At 45.2% G+C, this 20,531-nt stretch overlaps 1 protein-coding gene across 1 annotated transcript in view; it reads left to right on the top strand.

The window, feature by feature from the left end:
• Positions 1-20,531, top strand: part of LOC132822231 (monoglyceride lipase-like) — a 126,924-nt gene that overhangs the window by 18,783 nt on the left and 87,610 nt on the right. Inside the window, exon 3 of the mRNA XM_060835336.1 lies at positions 9,144-9,250. Within this exon, the coding sequence (XP_060691319.1) occupies positions 9,144-9,250 (107 nt within the window). The remainder of the gene's footprint in view (positions 1-9,143; positions 9,251-20,531) is intronic.

Genomic DNA, 20,531 nt, shown 5'->3' with positions numbered 1-20,531 from the left:
ACCCTCTAAAATCATCCCTTTCATATATATATCCAGCTCTCTTTTGAACATTCCTATAGGATCTGCCTCCACCACTCCCCCAGGCAGCGCATTCCAAATCCTAACAACTCTCTGAGTAAAGAAGTTTCTCTTCATCTCACTCTTCACTGGCAATCTATAAATTGTGTCCCTTAGTTATTGACATTCCAATTATTGGAAACAGAATATCCATGCTTTCTCTGTCAAAATTGCTCATAATTTTGAACATTTCAATCATGTCATTTTCTCTGTTCCAAGAAGAATAAGGGTAATTTATCCTTGTACCTAAAATCCCTCATTTCCAGTGTCATTCTGGTAAATCTCCAGGGCTTGAACATCCTTCCAGAACTGAACAAAACGCTCCAAATGTGTTCTGACCAATGATTTGTGGAGGTGTCGCATCACTTCATTGCTTTTATAGACTATGCCTCTTTTATAAACCCAAGGGTCCTATCAACCTTCTTAACAACTGTTTCAACTTGCCTAGCTGCCTTCAGAGAACCATGCACAAAAACCCCTGTACTATCCTCAAAGTTGTGCCATTGACCCTGCACTGTCTCTCCATGTTTCTTCTACAAAGTTTCATTACCTCACATTTCTCTACATTAAAATGTATTCTTCCCAAATCTTCCTGGTGTTGGGAAAGTCCAGAACTAGTGGTCACAGTCTGAGAATAAGGGGTAAGCCATTCAGAGCTGAGATGGGGAAGTTTGATTAGGACTGATCAGGGATAGTCAACATGGCTTCGGAAGTGGGACATCATGTCTTACAAACTTGATTGAGTTGTTGAAGAAGTAACAAAGGGAATTGATGAGGGCAGAACGATGGACACCATCTATATGGACTTCAGTAAGACATTCAACAAGGTTCTCTATGGGAGACTGGTTAGCAAGGTTAGATCTCATGGAATATAGGGAGAACTAGCCATTTGGCTACAGAACTGGCTCAAAGGTAAAAGACAGAGGGGGGTGGTGGAGGGTTGTTTTTCAGACTGGCGGCCTATGACCAGTGGAGTGCCACAAGGATTGGTGCTGGATCCACTACATTTCATCATATACAGAGAGCCTCAATTATCCGAATATCGGATTATCCGAAGGAGATCTCAAGGCCCCAATAGAAACATAAATCAAAGACGCATTTCCAACACTGATCATGTCTTTTGTTTACAGTAACTAAACAGACACCATCTCCAAATGACTGACCTCCTGACTCTCCCCGCACTTCCCCTAGAGTTCTACAGAGGGGTGTACCCTAACTCCCCGCACCCCCCCCCCACCCCACCCCTACAAACGTTCCCCAGATAATCTTGCTAATGCTGTCCTGTACAGGGCAGAGGTGGAGAACCTGTCAAAACGTTGCACTACACAGGTAGGGGTGTGTGTGTGTGTGTGTGTGTGTGTGTGTGTGTGTGTGTGTGTGTGTGTGTGTGTGTGTGTGTGTGTCTTCGCGTTATTTGGAGACCTACCCCACAAAGGGAGCAGCATCAGCAGTCTTGTTGCCCTGGAGGGGGGGAGGGACAGTGTTTGACGGGGTTGGGGGTGGAAGAGTGTCAGGGTTGGATGGGGTTGGACATGGTGTGCTGCTGCTGCCTCATCTCCTGAATGGGGAGTGGACTTCAAAAAACTCAGAGCCCCAGAGGAAAGGCATTTACTCGGTTAACTGAATAATCGATTATCGGAACGAAATTGTGCCCACCCATCTCGTTCGGATAATTGAGGCTTTTCTGTACATAAATGATTTGGATGTGAACATAGGAGGTATAGTTAGTAAGTTTGCAGATGACACCAAAATTGGAGATGTAATGGACAGCGAAGATGGTTACCTCAGATTACAACAGGATCTGGACCAGATGGGCCAATGGGCTGAGAACTGGCAGATGGAGTATAATTTAGATAAATGTGAGGTGCTGCATTTTGGGAAAGCAAATCTTAGCAGGACTTATACACTTAATGGTAAGGACCTAGGGAGTGTTGCTGAACAAAGAGACCTTGGAGTGCAGGTTCATAGCTCCTTGCAAGTGGAGTCGCAGGTAGATAGGATAGTGAAGAAGGTGAAGAAGTACTCCCCCCATTTGGAGTACTGTGTCCAGTTTTGGTCCCCACACCTCAGGAAGGACATACTGGCACTGGAGCGTGTCCAGCGGAGATTCACACGGATGATCCCTGGAATGGTAGGTCTAAGATATGAGGAATGGCTGAGGATCCTGGGATTGTATTCATTGGAGTTTAGAAGATTAAGGGGAGATCTAATAGAAACTTACAAGATAATACATGGCTTGGAAAGGGTGGACGCTAGGAAGTTGTCTCTGTTAGATGAGGAGACTAGGACCCGTGGACACAGCCTTAAAATTAGAGAGGGTCAATTCAGAACAGAAATGCAGAGACATTTCTTCAGCCAGAGAGTGGTGAGCCATAGGAATTCATTGCCACAGAGTGCAGTGGAGGCCGGGACGCTAAATGTCTTCAAGGCAGAGATTGATAAATTCTTGTTGTCACAAGGAATTAAGGGCTACGGGAAGAACGCTGGTAAGTGGAGTTGAAATGCCCATCAGTCATGATTGAATGGCGGTGGACTCGATGGGCCGAATGGCCTTACTTCCACTCCTATGTCTTTTAGTCTTATAGTGTTTGGTATGCTTTCCTTTATTAGAGTATTGAGTACAGGAGTTGGGAGGTGATGTTGCAGCTGTGCAGGACATTGGTTAGGCCATTGTTGGAATACTGCATTGGAAAGATGTTGTGAAACTTGAAAGGGTTCAGAAAAGATTCACAAGGATGTTGCCAGGGTTGGTGGATCTGAGCTACAGGGAGAGGCTGAACAGGCTGGTGCTGTTTTCCCTGGAGCGTCGGAAGCTGAGGGGTGACCTTATAGAGGTTTGCAAAATTATGAGGGGCATGGATAGGGTAAATTGGCAAAGTCTTTTCCCTGGGAGAAAGTGAGGACTGCAGATGCTGGAGACCAGCGTTGAAAAATGTGGTGCTGGAAAAACACAGCAGGCCAGGCAGCATCCGAGGAGCAGGAGAATCAACATTTCAGGCATAAGCCCTTCTTCAGGAATGGCTTTTCCCTGGGGTGAGGGAGTCCAGAACTAGAGGGCATAGATTTAGGGTGAGAGGGGAAAGATATAAAAGAGACCTCAGGGGCAACCTTTTCACACAGAGGGTGGTATGTGTATGGAATGAGCTGCCAGAGGATGTGGTGGAGGCTGGTACAATTGCAACATTTAAGAGGCATTTGGATGAGGATACGAATAGGAAGGGTTTGGAGGGATATGGGCTGGGTGCTGGAAGGAGGGACTAGATTGTGTTGGGATATCTGGTTGGCATGGACGGGTTGAACTGGAGAGTCTGTTTCCATGCTGTACATCTCTATGACCCTTTGAATTTCTTTACTCAGAGAGTAGTGAACCTGTGGAATTCCCTCCCACAGGAAGATGTTGGGGCCAGTTTGTTAGATATATTCAAAAAGGGTGTGACCCTTACAGTTAAAGGCATCAAGGGAGATGGGATCCTGAGATTCTATGATTCAAAGGGCTGAATGGCCTACTCCTACCCCTATTTTCAATGTTCCTATGTAACAGGTGAGACTGATGAGTTAATGGAGTGGATTGACCATCACAGAAACTCGATTGAAGAAAGGACAGGACTAACAATTCGACATTCCAGGATAAAGGATCCTTAGGGGATACAGAGGAGAGTATTAAAAGGGTGATGGTGTAGCACCATTAATTAATGGCTCAATTACTGCAATAAGGAGAGATGATATCTTGGAAGGGTCCTCCAATGGGATTTTGTGGATAGAATTTAGGGACGTTAAGGGGGCAGCCACTTTACTAGAAGTGTATTATGGGCCTTCAAAGAGACAGCAGGAAGTAGAGGAGCAAATATGTAGACAGTTCACAGGGGATTGCAAGAGTAATAATCAGATAATTATACCGGAGGATTTCAACTTTCTCAACATAAACTGAGAGAGTCACAGTGTGAAAGGTTTAGACCGGGGTGGGTTTCTTCAAATGTATTCAGTGGAGCTTTTTTTGTATCAATACGTTGCTCAGAAGGGTAGGGTGGAGAAAGGTAGAGCAATAGTTCTTGGGGACTCGATAGTGAGGGGTACAGACAGACGGTTTTGTGGGGGCGACAGGGACTCACGTTTGGTATGTTGCCTCCCAGGTGCAAGGGTACGTGATGTCGCTGATCGTGTTTTCCGGGTCCTTAAGGGGGAGGGGGAGCAGCCCCAGATCGTGGTCCACGTTGGCACCAACGATATAGGTAGGAAGAAGGGTGAGGGTGTCAGACAGGCTTTCAGGGAGCTAGGTTGGAAGCTCAGAGTTAGAACAAACAGAGTTGTAGTCTCTGGTTTGTTACCCGTGCCACGTGATAGAGAGTCGAGGAATAGGGAGAGAGAGCAGTTAAATGCGTGGCTACAGGGATGGTGCAGGAGGGAGGGATTCCGGTTTCTGGACAACTGGGGTCCTTTCTGGGGAAGGTGGGACCTCTATAAAAAGGATGGGCTACACCTGAACCTGAGGGGCACCAGTATCCTTGGGGGGAGGTTTGCTAGTGCTCTTTGGGAGGGTTTAAACTAACTCCGCGGGGGCATGGGAACCAGGACTGTAGCTTTAGGGTACAGGACCTTGAGTGTAGGGAGGTTAGGAATAATGCAGCGATCTCTAAGGAGGGTGCCTGTAACCAGAAAGGTGGATTGAAGTGTGTATACTTCAATGCCAGAAGTATAAGGAATAAGGTAGGTGAACTTGCAGCGTGGGTTGGTACCTGGGACTTCGATGTTGTGGCCATTACAGAGACGTGGGTAGAACAGGGACAAGAATGGCTGTTGCACGTTCCAGGGTTCAAATGTTTTAGTAGGATCAGACATGGGGGTAAAAAAGGGGGAGGCGTGGCATTACTTGTCAAAGACAGTATCACAGCAGTGGAATGGACGATGGAAGAGGACTTGCCATCTGAGGTAGTTTGGGCTGAGGTTAGAAATAGGAAAGGTGAGGTCACCCTGTTAGGTGTTTTCTACAGGCCTCCTAATAGTCCTAGAGAAGTAGAGGATAATATTGCGAGGATGATTCAGGAAAAGAGTGAAGGTAGCAGGGTGGTTGTTATGGGGGACTTTAACTTCCCAGATATTGACTGGGAGAGCTATAGCTCGAGTTCATTAGATGGGTCGGTGTTTGTACAATGTGTGCAGGAGGGTTTCCTGACACAATATGTCGACAGGCCAACAAGAGGGGAGGCTATATTGGATTTGGTTCTAGGTAATGAACCAGGCCAGGTGTTAGACTTGGAGGTAGGTGAGCACTTCGGGGACAGTGACCACAACTCGGTGACTTTTACTTTAGTGATGGAGAGGGATAATCGTGCGCCGCAGGGCAAGAGCTATAGCTGGGGGCAGGGAAATTATGATGCAGTGAGGCATGACTTAGGATGTGTGGATTGGAAAAACAGGCTTCAAGAGAAGAACACTAATGAGATGTGGGGATTGTTCAAGGAGCAGCTACTGCGTGTCCTCGATAGGTATGTACCAGTCAGGCATGGTGTAAAGGGCCTTGTGAGGCAGCCGTGGTTTAGTAAGGAATTGGAGTCCCTTGTGAAAGGGAAGAAGGCGGCATATGTAAAGATGAGGCGTGAAGGTTCAGTAGGGGCGATTGAGAGTTATAAGGTAGCCAGGAAGGAGCTAAAGAGGGAGCTAAGAGAAGCGAGAAGGGGACATGAAAAGTCTTTAGCTGGTAGGATTAGGGAAAACCCAAAAGCTTTCTATAGGTATGTCAAGAATAAAAGGATGACTAGGGTAGGTATCGGTCCAGTCAAGGATAGTAGTGGGAAGTTGTGTGTGGAGGCGGAGGAGATTGGAGAGACATTAAATCAGTACTTTTCAACAGTATTCACTCAGGAACAGGACACTGTTGCTGATGTGAATATGGAATCACAAATAATTAGAATGGATGCCCTGGAAATATGCAGGGAAGAGGTTTTGGGAATATTGGAAAGGATGAATATAGATAAGTCTCCTGGGCCTGATGGCATTTACCCCAGGATCCTATGGGAAGCTAGGGAGGAGATAGCAGAGCCATTGGCCTGGATTTTTATGTCGTCATTGTCAACGGGAATAGTACCAGAGGACTGGAGGATAGCGAATGTGGTCCCATTGTTCAAGAAAGGGTGTAGGGATAGCCCTAGTAACTATAGGCCAGTGAGTCTGACTTCAGTGGTGGGCAAAGTCTTAGAGAGAATGGTAAGGGATAGGATTTATGAACATCTGGGTAGGAATAACGTCATCAGGGATAGCCAGCATGGTTTTGTGAAGGGCAGGTCGTGCCTCACAAACCTTATTGATTTCTTTGAGAAGGTGACTAAGGAAGTGGATGAGGGTAAAGCAGTAGATGTTGTGTATATGGATTTTAGTAAGGCGTTCGATAAGGTTCCCCATGGTAGGCTAATGCTAAAACTTCGGAGGTATGGCATTGAGGATACATTAGAGGTTTGGATTAGGAATTGGCTGGCTGGAAGGAGACAGAGGGTAGTAGTTGATGGATTATGTTCATCTTGGAGCGCAGTTACTAGCGGTGTACCACAAGGATCTGTTTTGGGACCATTGCTTTTTGTTATCTTTATAAATGATCTAGAGGAAGGACTTGAAAGCTGGGTAAGCAAGTTTGCGGATGACACAAAAGTCGGTGGAGTTGTGGATAGTGAGGAAGGAAGTGGTAGGTTGCAGCGGGATATAGACAAGTTGCAGAGCTGGGCGGAAATGTGGCAAATGGAATTCAATGTAGCTAAGTGCGAAGTCGTTCACTTTGGTAGGAATAACAAGATGATGGATTACTGGGCTAATGGTAGGCTACTTGGTAGTGTGGATGAGCAGAGGGATCTTGGTGTCCATGTACACAGATCTCTGAAAGTTGCCACCCAGGTAAATAGTGCTGTGAGGAAGGCATATGGTGTACTGGGCTTTATTGGCAGAGGAATTGAGTTCCGGAGTCCTGAGGTCATGTTGCAGTTGTATAAGACTCTGGTGAGGCCTCATCTGGAGTATTGTGTGCAGTTTTGGTCGCCATACTATAGGAAGGATGTGGAAGCTTTAGAACGAGTGCAGAGGAGGTTTACCAGGATGTTGCCTGGAATGGTAGGAAAATCTTATGAGGAAAGGCTGAGGCACTTGGGGCTGTTCTCATTGGAGAAGAGAAGGTTTAGGGGAGATCTGATAGAAGTGTATAAGATGATTAGGGGTTTAGATAGGGTAGATACTAAGAACCTTTTACCGCTAATGGAGTCAGGTGTTACTAGGGGACATAGCTTTAAATTAAGGGGTGGTAGGTATAGAACAGATGTTAGGGGTAGATTCTTCACACAGCGGGTTGTGAGTTCATGGAATGCCCTGCCAGTAGCAGGGTCATTTAAGCGGGCATTGGATAGGCATTTGGAAGTTATTGGGCTAGTATAGGTTAGGTAGGATTCGGTCGGCGCAACATCGAGGGCCGAAGGGCCTGTCCTGCGCTGTATCCTTCTATGTTCTATGTTCTATGTACGGCACGGTGGCTCAGTGGTTAGCACTGCTACCTCACAGCACCAGGGACCTGGGTTCGATTCCAGCCCCAGGTATCTTGTGACTGTCTATGTTGAGTTCGCACGTTCTCCTCATGCATGTGCGGGTTTGTTCCGGTTTCTTCCCATGGTCCAAAGATGTGCAGGTCAGGTGAATTGGCCATGTTAAATCACCCATAGTGTTAGGTACATTAGTCAGGGGTAAATAGGGAATGGCTGCAAATGTGTTGCTGGTCAAAGCACAGCAGGTCAGGCAGCATCTCAGGAATAGAGAATTCGACGTTTCGAGCTCGAAACGTCGAATTCTCTATTCCTGAGATGCTGCCTGACCTGCTGTGCTTTGACCAGCAACACATTTGCAGCTGTGATCTCCAGCATCTGCAGACCTCATTTTTTACTAAATAGGGAATGGGTCTGGATGGGTTACTCTTTGGAATGTCGGTGTGAACTTGTTGGGCTGAATGGTCTGTTTCCACACTGTAGGGAATCTAATCTAATATGTAGATGGTCCAACAAGGGTCAGTGCAGTGCTGGATCTACTTCTGAGAAAAGAAGCCAGAGAAGTATTCGATGTGGCAGTGGGGGAGCATTTTAGCAATAGCAACCTCAACACGGTCGGTTCAAACTTCTTCTGGACAAGGAAGAAAAAAATGGCCTACAAGAGATGGCTTTGGATTGGGGGAAGGCAGATTTTATTAAAATGAAGCTGGATCTGGCCACCGCAGACTGGGAAGAGCTCTTCATGGGAAATTCTACAGCAGAGCGATGGCGGGAGGGGACAATCAAAAAGGAGTACAGGTCCATCATGTACCCTTTGGGAAATGTAGGAGCAATAAGTTCAGAGAAATGTGGATGTTCAGGATGCTTCAGGACTGGATACAGAAGAAGAGAAGGGCCTTTAGCAAGTCCAAAGGGAGCAATTCAGCAGTGGCCCTACAGGAATGCAGGAAGTACAAGAGGGAACCTAAAAAAGCAATTAGAAGAGCAGGAAATGCCGGCATGAAGAGGTACTTGCAAACAGGATTGGGGAGCTATTTTATAAATACATTAAATGGAATGGGTTGATCAGGGAAAGAGTAGCGTCCATTAGGGACCAAGAGGAGAACCTGTATGTGAAACTGCAGGACATTGGAAGAGTGGTCAATGAATGCTTCTTTTCAATCTTCACTGTGAAAGAGAAGAAGATAGGTCCAGAATTCGGAGAAAAAAACTATTGGAGAAAATGCTGAATGAGCGAATTAATATCCAGTTGGAAAGGCATGAGTTAATTAGGGATAGTCAGCATGACTTTGTCAGAGGGAGGCCATGTCTAACAAATCTGTTAGAATTTTTTGAAAATGTGGTCATGTGTGGATGAAGGAAGTTCTGTTGATGTAGTTTGTATGGATTTTGACACGGCTTTTGACAAGGTCCCACATGGGAGACTGAATGAGAAGGTTAAAGTACATAGAATTGAGGGAAACTTGGCGAGATGGATCAGAAACTGGCCTAATTACAAAGTTAAAATACATGATGTTCTTTAATTTTGTATATGATGTTCCACTGCTGAGATCTGATCGTCTCCAATTCCTCCAGGGCGTTAGTGATGATCATTCACGGTGCGGGAGAACACAGTGGACGCTATGCGGAAGTTGTTTCAATGCTGACAAAGCAATCCCTATTTGTATTTTCACATGATCACAGTAAGTACTAAAGCCTGGTTTTTAACCTTAGGACAAAGCTCTGTCAGATTATGAGTTCATACTTTGTAGCATCTTGTGATGGATAATGTCTGGTCATGTGGATAAAAGCACTACTGAAAATACCATTGTCAATTTCACCATCTTCCTCAAACTCAGCTTTCTTTATCTGAACTGGTCTGTCACAATAGGATCACAGAATCCCTACAGCGTGGAAGCCGGCCATTCAGCCCGTCAAATCCATATTGCCCCTCTGAAGAGCATCTCAACCCTATACCTTATCTCTGTAACCTTGCATTTCCTGTGGCTAACCCACCTTGACTGCACATCCCTGGACACAATGGGCAATTTTGCATGGCCAATCCACCTAACCTGCACATCTTAGGGCCATGGGAGAAAACTGGAGCACCCGGAAGAAACCCACACAGATATTGGGACGATGTGCAAACTGCACATGAGGCTGAGGGTGACAGTCTCCTGAGGGTGGAATCAAGCTCTGGCCTTGTGAGGTACCAATGCTAACCACTGAGCTGATTTAACAGGGCGGAGTTGACTATTGATAGTATCACTTGGCCAGTAATCCAGAGGGCCAGGTCAATGCTGTGGGAACATTGTTTTGAATCCCACCACATCACCAGCTGGAATTTGAATTCAATGAATTGAAAATTTGTCTCAGTGATGCCAAACTTGACAACTACCGAGAGATTAATGCCATCTTCACCCAGTCTGGCCTACATGTGACTCCAGGTCAAAACCAAGAAGGTGACTTTGAACTGACCTCCAAAAGAGCCAAGTAAGCCACTCAGTTCAAAAGCAATTAGAAATGTACAGCCAATGCCATCCTAGTGATACCCATATCCCATAGAAGGATAAGTTAGGAGTTTTCAAAAACCTTACACAATTACGACATTTCATTTGTAGATTTGCTCCATCAAGCACACTGTACCATTGACTGTCTCTCTTCTACTTCCTTACACTCCAATTCAGCATCTACCCCCACCATTCCCAACATGATAAAGACCAATTGACGTATCCACTAGTACCTCCTGGGGCTGTGATCCACAAACAGGCCAACTTGGGACAAACTGGTTTGTTTTGTGACTGAGTGTCCAAAAAAGTTGCCCATGAGGGTGCAGGGTCACCTGTGAGGATAAGAAAGCTAACCCGCTAAAGATAATCGGGAACTGGCATTGCTATAAGGCCCTTAATGTACACCATTTTTCAAGACCAATTCTCAATGGAAACCAAGGTACATAAGGACTTTTGACCAAGAGGTTTGATCAATGAAAATGCTTCAAGGACTGCCTTACAGAGAATGCAAAGGCAAAGAGGATGAGGGATAGAATTCAAGAGTTTAGAGTCCAGGCAGCTCAAGGTATGTCTATCAGTGTTGGAGTGATGAAAATCTGGGATGGATGGGGAGGAGGCAGAATACAAGGAGGACAAATTAGAGGAAGAAGCTTGCAATGTTTAAACTGATAAGGGGCAGAAAAAAGGTAGACAGGAAGAAACGTTACCCCTTGATGGAGGCATCAAAGGCAGGGCCATCAATTTACAGTAAGGGCAGAAGGTTCAAAGCAGATGGGAGAAAAAAACTTTTTCACCCAGAGGTTGGTGAGAATTTGGAGCTCACTGCCTGAAAGGGTGAGAGAGGCAGAAATCCTCATCATCTTTAAGAAGCACTTAGATATACAGTACACTTGTGATGCTAAGGCATACAAGGCTATGGGGCAAGTGCTGGGAAATGGGATTAGGGATAGTAAAGGTTTGCTTTTCACCAGTGCGGACATGATGGAGTGAAGGGCGTGATCTCTATGACCTTCTGACTCTGTGATCTCAGGGTTTTAGAGCTAGGGGAGATTACAAGAGTTGGGGGATGGGATGGGGAGACCTCACAGAGGGAACTGAAACCAATGGTTAAAGTTTGAGGTTGAGATGTTGCCGGACCCAAAGCTGACAAGTAATAAGGCAAGAAGGAAGGGTTTCAAGAGGAAGAGGCAGAGGGAGTCATGTCGGAGTGTTAGATGAGAACACGTTGGGGTAGAAGATGGAAGGAAGGGTCTTGATTCTAACTCACTCAAGATTCAGAAAGGAGAACAAATGAACAAAATAAATTGCAATGAAAAGAAAAAATAAACAGATAACATCTCGTGACCCTCCAAAGGAAATCACAACTGATTAATTAGCTTTCAAGATTACTCACTGTTGTTATATTGGCGGACAATATGCTAAACTGAGATGAATATCCAGCTGATCTGTTTCCCAGGACTGAGGAAGAAATGTTGTCTCACTCACTGGGAGGCATCACAGTTGATCTTTGAGTACAATTTTGGGATGATTTACACAGCTGAACCTTGGCTTGATCCGTTGACTCCAACACTGCCCTGCCATCTCTCTCACATCCCTACATTTCCCACCTAGCCTGCACACTGCAGGCAATTGAGCACATCCAACTCGTGCATCTTTGGACTGTGGGAAGAAACCAGAGCAAACCCACCCAGGGACGGGGAGAATGTGCAAACTCCACACAAACAGTTGCCTGAGGGTGGAATTGAACCCGGGTCCCTTTCACTGTGAGGCAGTAGTGCTAACCATTGAGGCACCATACTCCCTGGGACTGAGATGAGAAGAAATATGTTCATCCAGTGAGTGGGGAGCCTGCAGAATTGAATGCCTCAGAAAGCAATTGAGGCCAAAATCTTCAATGATTTGAAAAAGGAGTTAGATATAGTTATAGAGTCGTAGAATTATCCAGTACAGAAGAGACTCTTCGGCCCATCAAGTCTGCACCGACAAAAAAAAAGCTATCATCTATCTACACTAATGCCACAAGTGTATGGGGAGAAAGTGGGAGCAGGGCTATGAATTAGATGACCAGCCATGTTCATACTAAATGGTAAAACAGGCTTGAAGGGCTGAATAGCCTACTGCTGTTCCTATTTGCGATGCTTCTATGGATCTGTACATTGCGGGCATATCGATCGGGAAGATGCTGTTCACTCAGGACCAACTGGCTGCATTGATCCCAGATAAGGGGAACAAAGCCCTAATGACATTCAGGCAGCACTGTCCTCAGTAGGTCTCTGCAATTCCCATAAGCTACTGGCTCTGAAGACGGATGAATGCTTCCACATGAGACTACACAAACAACTGGATGCATCTGTGTAAACATTGGGAAATATCTATAATGTGTGACGTTAGCAGAAAGAGGCTGCTAAAGCATTTAAGGCAGGAAGTCGGCTGTCTTTAAATAAACATCAGCAGCCATGACAGTGTCTATTTATACAGATATCTGACCGATACGTGACTCCAAACCTACAGCAATGTGATTGACTCTGATCCACCCTCTGAAATGGTGAAGCAAGCCAATCTGTTGCATCAAACCACCAACTAGTAAGAATATAAATGCAGGGACTATATAGTCCCTACACCCTGACCCGACCAACATGTCAAAGTTCTCCATTGGGCTTATATCCCAGTGGCTCAGGTCTATTCCTTTGGAGAACCCAGCAGGCAGGTTTCCAAGGTGCAGTGAAAAAGAACAGCCCATAAGGCCATAAGAAATCGGAATAGGAGTAGGCCATTCAGCCCCTCATGCCCGCTGCACCACCAGTAGGATTATGACTGACCTGACATTCTTTACATCCACTTTCTAGTGTTTCCCCCAGAACCTGTGATTCCCAAACTATCTAGCTCAGTCTTAATATCAGACTGGAAGTGTTAACTCCATCCCTTTCTCCACAGATGTTGCTCCAGCACTCTCTGTGATTGTGCCACAATTTCTCAGTGAGGAAACAAACCATCTTTCTCAGCCACAGGGGTGCAGGTGATAGGGAGGAGGTAGCATTTTGAGGTCATGAAGTGGGCAATAATGGACCAGTTATAGGCTTTAATTGGTGTTGGGACAAGGAGATTACCCAAGGACCTCTCGCTCTGAGATGGTGAGAAGGGTATCCTGGATAAAGTGGACGTGGAGAAGATGTTTCCACTAATAGGAGATACTAGAACCTGAGGGCACAACCTTAGAGTGAAGGGTGACCCTTTCAAACTGTGATGAGGTGGAAAGTTTTCAGTGAGAGGGTGGTGTATCTGTGGGAATGCATTGCCGCAGAGGGCTATGGAGGCCAAGTCATTCAGTGCATTTAAGACAGAGATAGATCAGTTCTTGACTGGCGAGGGGATCTACTGTTACAGGGAGAAGGCAGGAGAATGGGATTGATAAACATTTCAGCCATGATCAAATGGCGGAACAGACTCATGGAGTCATAGGGATGTACAGCATAGAAACAGACCATTTGGTCTAGTCCCATTTGCCAGCACTTGGCCCATATCCCTCCAAACCCTTCCTATTCATATACTCATCTAGATGCCTTTTAAATGTTGTAACTGTAGCAGCCTCCACCACTTCCTCTGGCAGCTCATTCCATACATGCATCACCTTCTGTGTGAAAAAGTTGCCTCTCAGGTCCTTTTTAATCTTCCCCCTCTCTCCCTAAACCTATGGACTCCCCTACCCTGAGATAAAAACCTTGCCTATTCACCCTATCACCCTCTCATGATTTTATAAATCTCTATACAGTCACCCCCTTAGCCTCCTACACGCCAAGAAAACTAGCCCCAGCCTATTAAGTCTCCCCTGTCGTCCAAATCCTCCAATCCCAGCAACACCTTTGTAAATCCTGTCTGCACCACCTCTAGTTTATCAGCATCCTTCCTAAAGCAGGGAGATCAGAATTGAACATGCAGCATTCTGAAAGCCTTACCAAGTCATTTCCAGCAGCAAAATTACATTCCAATGCACTGACCAATAAAGGCAAGCATTCCAAACACTACCTTCACTACCCTGTCTATCCTCAATGGGCCAAATGGCCTAATTATGCTGCTATATCCTCTGGTATCATGGTCTAAATGGGTGAGTATTTCTCCAGGACCCAACTTACCCAATTATTGCCTCTTCTTGTAGAGAGGGGAATATTGTGCCCCTAAGGTGATACAGTACAGGTGGCCAATTGTGCCCTGAGTTATGGATCCTGCTTTGTCAAAAAGCTGTGCCAAGTCTCTCAGTCACCTGTTTTTTTTCCCTAGACCCTCGTAAACATCTCCTTTTCAACTAGTCGAAGTATTTTCCCCAGGGTAGGGGTGTTCAAAACTGGAAGACATAGATTTAAGGTGAGAGGAGAAAGATTTAATAGGGACCTAAGGGGCAATGTTTTCATGCAGAGGATGGGGAATGTATAGAATGAGCTGCCAGAGGAAGTACTGGAGGCCGGTACAATGACAACATTTAAAAGGCATCTGGATGGGTATATGAATAGGAAGGATTTAGAGGGATATGGGCCAAGTGCTGGCATATGGGACTAGATTAATTTAGGATATCTGGTCAGCATGGGCAAGTTGGACTGAAGGCTCTATTTCCGTGCTATACAGCTCTGTGCCTCTATGACTTTATTGATGCAATAGACTTTTTGAAAGTGTTGAATCTGCATTCTCTGCACTTTCAAGCAGTATGTTCCACAGCTCCCTGAACTAAAACACAAATCCTCCTTACCATCCATCTTGTTCTTTTGCAATTTAAAAAATATTATGAAGTGCCAATATGGAACAGAGAGCATTGAACAGTAAGGCAGAGTACACACCCTTCAGCCCTCGAAGTTGTGCTGGTCTTTTAACCTACTCTAACTTACACACCCTTCATTTTACTATCATCCTTGTGCCTATCCAAGAGTTGCTTAAATGTCCCTAATGTATTTGACTCTACTACCACTGCTGACAGTGCATTCCACACACCCACCACCCTGAGTAAAGAACTTGTCCCTGACATCTCCCGTAAACCTTCCTCCAATCACCTTAAAATTATGTCCCTCATTAAAATCATTTCCGCCATGGGAAAAAGTTTCTGGCTATCCACTCTATCTATGCTTCTCGTCATTCTGTACACCTCTATCAAGTCACCTGTCATCCTTCTTCACTCCAGTGAGAAAAGTCCTAGCTCCCTCAACTTTTCTTCATAAGACACGCCCCCCATGCCAGGCAGCATCCCGGGAAAGCTCCTGGTAAAGGATCTCTCTTTCTTTGGAATAAATGAAGTGTGCTCATACGGAAGATGGATTAGGTTGTACGAATCTTAACTGCTTGTTATATTTTGCTGTCACCAGCAATTCCTGCACACAGCAAACTGAGGGCTACAATACCTCAGGCAAGGGGAGAGGTTGAGAATGAGAGTCCATTAGCCAGTGATGGGAATTGAGTCCACTCTGCTGGTATTAAACGGCATTGTAAGCCAACTTTGCGTGGAACCAAACCCACGCTTTTTGCCTCAGTGACAGTCTGCCTGCCAACTTGTACACAGTTTTCTCAGAAGCGCGGTTCCAGGTTAATGATAGATTTGGAGAACAGAGGCCAAAGGAATTAATCGCTTTCTGAGAAGGGTCTATGAAAGGATTCGGAGATGCGGTTTTGTTTTTGTCCAGCTGTCCACTCTCTCTGCTCTCACCCCCCACAACGCAGAATTATACAGCACAGCAGGAGGCCATTCAGCCCATTGTAAGAATTCTAGTTCTTTAAAAGCTTTCCAATTAGCCCCTTTGCTCTGCTCTGTTCTCAAGCACATGAGAACAATCCAATTTCTAAGTTCCTATCCAAACCACATTCCCGTTCTACTTGGCAATGTATCGGTTTTCCTATTGTTGCTGTTGAGTCAAAATCTTGGACTATGACAACCATAGCAACACCATGACGACCAGTTACATTTCCTGGAGAGTGCAGGAGCCATTTGCAGGAATGGTACCGTGGGTGTGGAATGGTGATAGATTGAAAAAGATTGGGACTGTTCTCGTTGGAGAGAAGAAGGGCTGAGAGGAGATTTGATAGAGTTGAACTGGCTGGGCAGAGTAGAGAGAGGGACGGAAGGAGGGAGCATGAAATAGAGGGCGTGTTAATTATGGGATGAATTCCCCCTGACTTCCTTACAAATATGGTGCACCGAAAGACCGAAGTATTTTATAAAACATGGCAGCCCTTCTTGAATTACCTAAATACAGATATTTCGGCCATCCTAACAAGGGCTTTTATTTAATGGAGATTACAAACCTGGCTGCTCCGGGGCCCCTTAGGAGAGGAATCCCGCACGAATACGGGTTTTATTACGTTTGATGTTAATACATTTCGAGCATGTAAGAGACTTAAGTATACACTCTGGTTAGTTGTAGGTTAGATTAGTAGAAAGTTGAGTTTTGTTTTCTTTTTCTATTTTGTTTTTTTTTTCCTTTGTTAAATTTTGATTATTGTATATTTGATTTAATTGTATATCAATGTTTGTATTTGAGAGTTTTGTTTATTTTTGTAAACTTGTAAAAATGTTAAATTTCTAATAAAAATATCTTTTAAAAAAAAAGTGATGTGCAAATGAAGCAAGAATGATGTGGGGAAAGTGAATAGTTTGGGTCTGGAAAGCACTGCCTGGAAATGTGGTAGGGGGCAGGTTCAATCAAGGCATTTAAGATTGGCTGACCATTTATACAGAAGCAGAGTGTAAGGATATGGGGACAAATCAGGAAACACACACTCAGTAGTGACACTGGTTTAACACATCAGTGCAAACACAATGCTCTCCTCACATGCCATAACAATCCTATGATTCTATGAACTGTACTGTGGGTGTACAGTTACACCAGGGACTGCAGTCGTTCAATGGCAAATTGGACGATAGTCAATAAATTTTGTTGTTTTCAATGATGCCTGTCAGAATAAATTCATTTTAAATAGTAGCGTTAACAATTTGACAATAATCATAACAATGCTGGACAAATGTCCCTCCTCCTGTGGCAGAACATTTCTGGGCCCCGTCCTTCAGAGAAAACGTAAACATTTTAGCAACAGAATGTTGAAGAAAAACAGAAATTGCTGGAGAAACTCAGCAGGTCTGGCAGCATCGCTGTGCAGAGAGGGAAACAGAGTTAATGTTTCAAGTTACAGCCCTGAAGAAGAATCGCTGGACTTGAAACATTAACTTTATTTTTCTCTCTCCACAGATGCTGCCAGACCTGCTGAGTTTCTCCAGCAATTTCTGTTTTTGTTTTACATTTCCAGCTCTTGCATTTGTTTACCAGGGATGAGCAACCCCACTCACCAGGAAGGGTAGAAAAGCTGGATTTTCACCTTGGAACAGTGTGGAAGCAGGCCATTCAGCCCACATACCCGATATCTCCCACACCCAATCCACCCTAACTTGCACATTGTTGGACTGTGGAAACCAGAGCACCCAGACACAGGGAGAACATACAAACTCCACACAGACAGTGACCTGAGGCTGGGATTGAACCCAGGTCCATGGCACTGTGGGACAGCCATGCTAACCACTGAGACACCATTCTGAGTAGCCAGAGAGAGAGAGAGACATGATTCTGGAGAATTATAGAATTGTATAGATGAGGTCCTTCAGCCCATCAAGTCTGCTAGCAAAACTACACCACACTCTAGTAGGTGAATCCATAATTAGAGATCATTGGTGATCAATGGCAACAGATCCCGAGGGGTGATAAGGAAATAGATTAGCATCCAGTGAGCTGTTGGGATCAGGACTGCTGGATCTGAAGGGAGGATGTAAATTCATTCCATAATTTGAAAGGAGGTTAGACAGGTAATTGCGGATAATGAACCTAGGGAACAAAAGGCTGGTATTGGGCTTCGATCGGACTGCTTTTCAAGGGGGGTCCCCTCCTGCGCTGCAATTTTCTGTAATTCTCACCTCCCACTGTGTTAAACCTCTCCAATACAGACAGCAACTTCCAGGCAATCGGGCTTTTGTTTCGCTGGCTCTCTGAAACAATCCAGATGAATTTTGCTTCTGAATCAGCTCAGCACAGAGAATGGGCTTCCCTCCAACTTGCGCCCTCTATTAAAGCCAGCTCCCTGAAAGCACTGGTACTCTCTGTGCTTCCAGTCTTTATGATGAATGCAGACACGCAATTAAAGTCTTTTTTCTAAGATTCGCTACAGTAAGGAAACATATCCTCTGGCCCAACAAGCCCACACCCATCCTCCAAAGAGTAACCCACCCAGACCCATTCCCCTACCCTACATTTACCCCTGACTAAGCACCTAGCACAATGGGCAATTTAGCATGGCCAATTCACCTGACCTGCACATCTCTGGATTGTGGGAGGAAACCCACGCAGACACAGGGGGAACATGCAAACTCCACACAGACAGTCGCCCGAGGGTGCAATCGAACCTGGGTCCCTGGTGCTGTGAGGCAGCAGTGCTAACCACTGAGCCACCGTGCCACTGATAGTGCCATAAAGATGTACAGCACGGAAACAGATCCTTCAGTCCAACTCATCCACACTGACCAGATATCCTAAATTAATCTATTCCCATTTGCCAGCATTTGTCTCATTTCCTCTAAACCCTTCCTATTCATATACCCATCCAGATGCCTTTTAAAATGTTACAATTGTACCAGCTCCACCACTTCCTCTGGTGCTGTATTCCCTGGAGCGTTGGAGGCTGAGGGGGTGACCTTAAGAGGTTCATAAAACCTGGAGGGGCCTGGATAGAGTGAATAGACAAGGTCTTTTCTCTGGGGTGGGGGAGTCCAAAACTAGTGGACATAGATTTATGGTGAGAGCTCATTCCATACACACACCACCCTTTGCATGAAAAAGTCGCTCCTTACATCCCTTTTAAATCTTTCCCCTCTCACCTTAAACCTATGCCCTCTAGTTTTGGACCCCCTCCCCCACCCCAGGGAAAAGACCTTGTCTATTTAGCCTATCCATGCCCCTCATGGTTTTATAAACATCTATAACGTCACCCTCTCAGCCTCCGATGGTCCAGGGAATACAGCTCCAGCCTATTCAACCCCTCCCTTTAGCTCAAATCCTCCAACCCTGGCCATCCACAGTTGTTCAGTTAAGGTGAATTGGCTGTGCTAAATTGCCCATAGTATTCAGGGACGTGTAAGTTGGATGCATTAGTCAGAGGTAAATGTAGAGTAATAGGGTAGGGGAATGGATATGGGTGGGTTACTCTTCAGAGGGTCGGTGTGGACTGGTTGGGCTAATTGGCCTGTTTCCACACCTCAGGGATTCTATGATTCTTTGACTATCCTTATAAATCTTTTCTGAACCTTTTCTGAACCTTTAACAACATCCTTCTTAAAGCATGGAGACTGGAGTTGAATGCAACATCCTAAAACTGCCCTTTTTACCTAATCAATGTCCTGTACAGCAACATGACCTCCCAACTCCTATATGTAATGCACTGACCAATAAAGGCAAGCATACCAAATGCCTTCTTCACTATCCTGTCTACTTATGACTCTACCTTCAAGGTGGCAAATGGAGTTTAATGCGGAAAAGTGTGAGGTGATTCACTTTGGAAGGCATAACAGGAACGCAGAGTACTGGGCTAATGGTAAGATTCTTGGTAGTGTAGATGAGCAGAGAGGTCACAAAGATCCATGAAAGTTGCCACCCAGGTTGATAGGGTTGTTGAGAAGGCTTATGGTGTGTTCGCTTTTATTGGTAGAGGGATTGAGTTTCGGAACCATGAGATCATGCTGCAGCTGGACAAAACTCTGGTGCAGCTACATTTGGAGTATTGCGTACAGTTCTAGTCACTGCATTATAGGAAGAATGTGGAAGCTTTAGAAAGGGCTGAGAGGAGATTTACTGGGATGTTGCCTGGTATTGAGGGAAGGTCTAATGAGGAAAAGCTGAAGGACTTGAGACTGTTTTCGTTAGAGAGAAGAAGGTTGAGAGGCGACTTAATTGAGATATATAAGATAATCAGAGGGTTAGATAGGGTGGACAGTGAGAGCCTTTTTCGTCAGATGACAATGAGGGGACATAGCTTTAAATTGAGTGGTGATAGATATAGGACAGATGTCAGAGGTAGTTTCTTTACTCAGAGAGTAGTAGAGGCATGGACCACACTCCCTGCAACAGTAGTAGACTCACCAACTTTAAGGGCATTTAAATGGTCATTGGATAGGCATATGGATGAGAATGGAATAGTCTAGGTTAGATGGGCTTCAGTTTTGTTTCACAGGTGGGTGTAACATCGAGGGCTGAAGAGCCTGTACTGCGCTGTAATGTTCTATGGCTGTGTAATGTTCTATGTTAAGGTGCTGCAATATTCCAGGCAAGTGGCAATTATTCCACTTCACTTCAGACTTATGTTAATGGTGGACAGACACTGGGGAAGCAGGAGGTTAGTTACTCAGTGCGTGAGTCCTAGCCTTTGACCTGCTCTTGTAGCCACAATATGTATAGGGCTAGTC

Source organism: Hemiscyllium ocellatum, chromosome 14 (genome assembly GCF_020745735.1).
Source record: "Hemiscyllium ocellatum isolate sHemOce1 chromosome 14, sHemOce1.pat.X.cur, whole genome shotgun sequence".
Taxonomy (NCBI): Eukaryota; Metazoa; Chordata; class Chondrichthyes; order Orectolobiformes; family Hemiscylliidae; genus Hemiscyllium; species Hemiscyllium ocellatum.
Note: the sequence above shows the minus strand (reverse complement) of the source record. Positions and strands in the feature narration are given on the sequence as shown.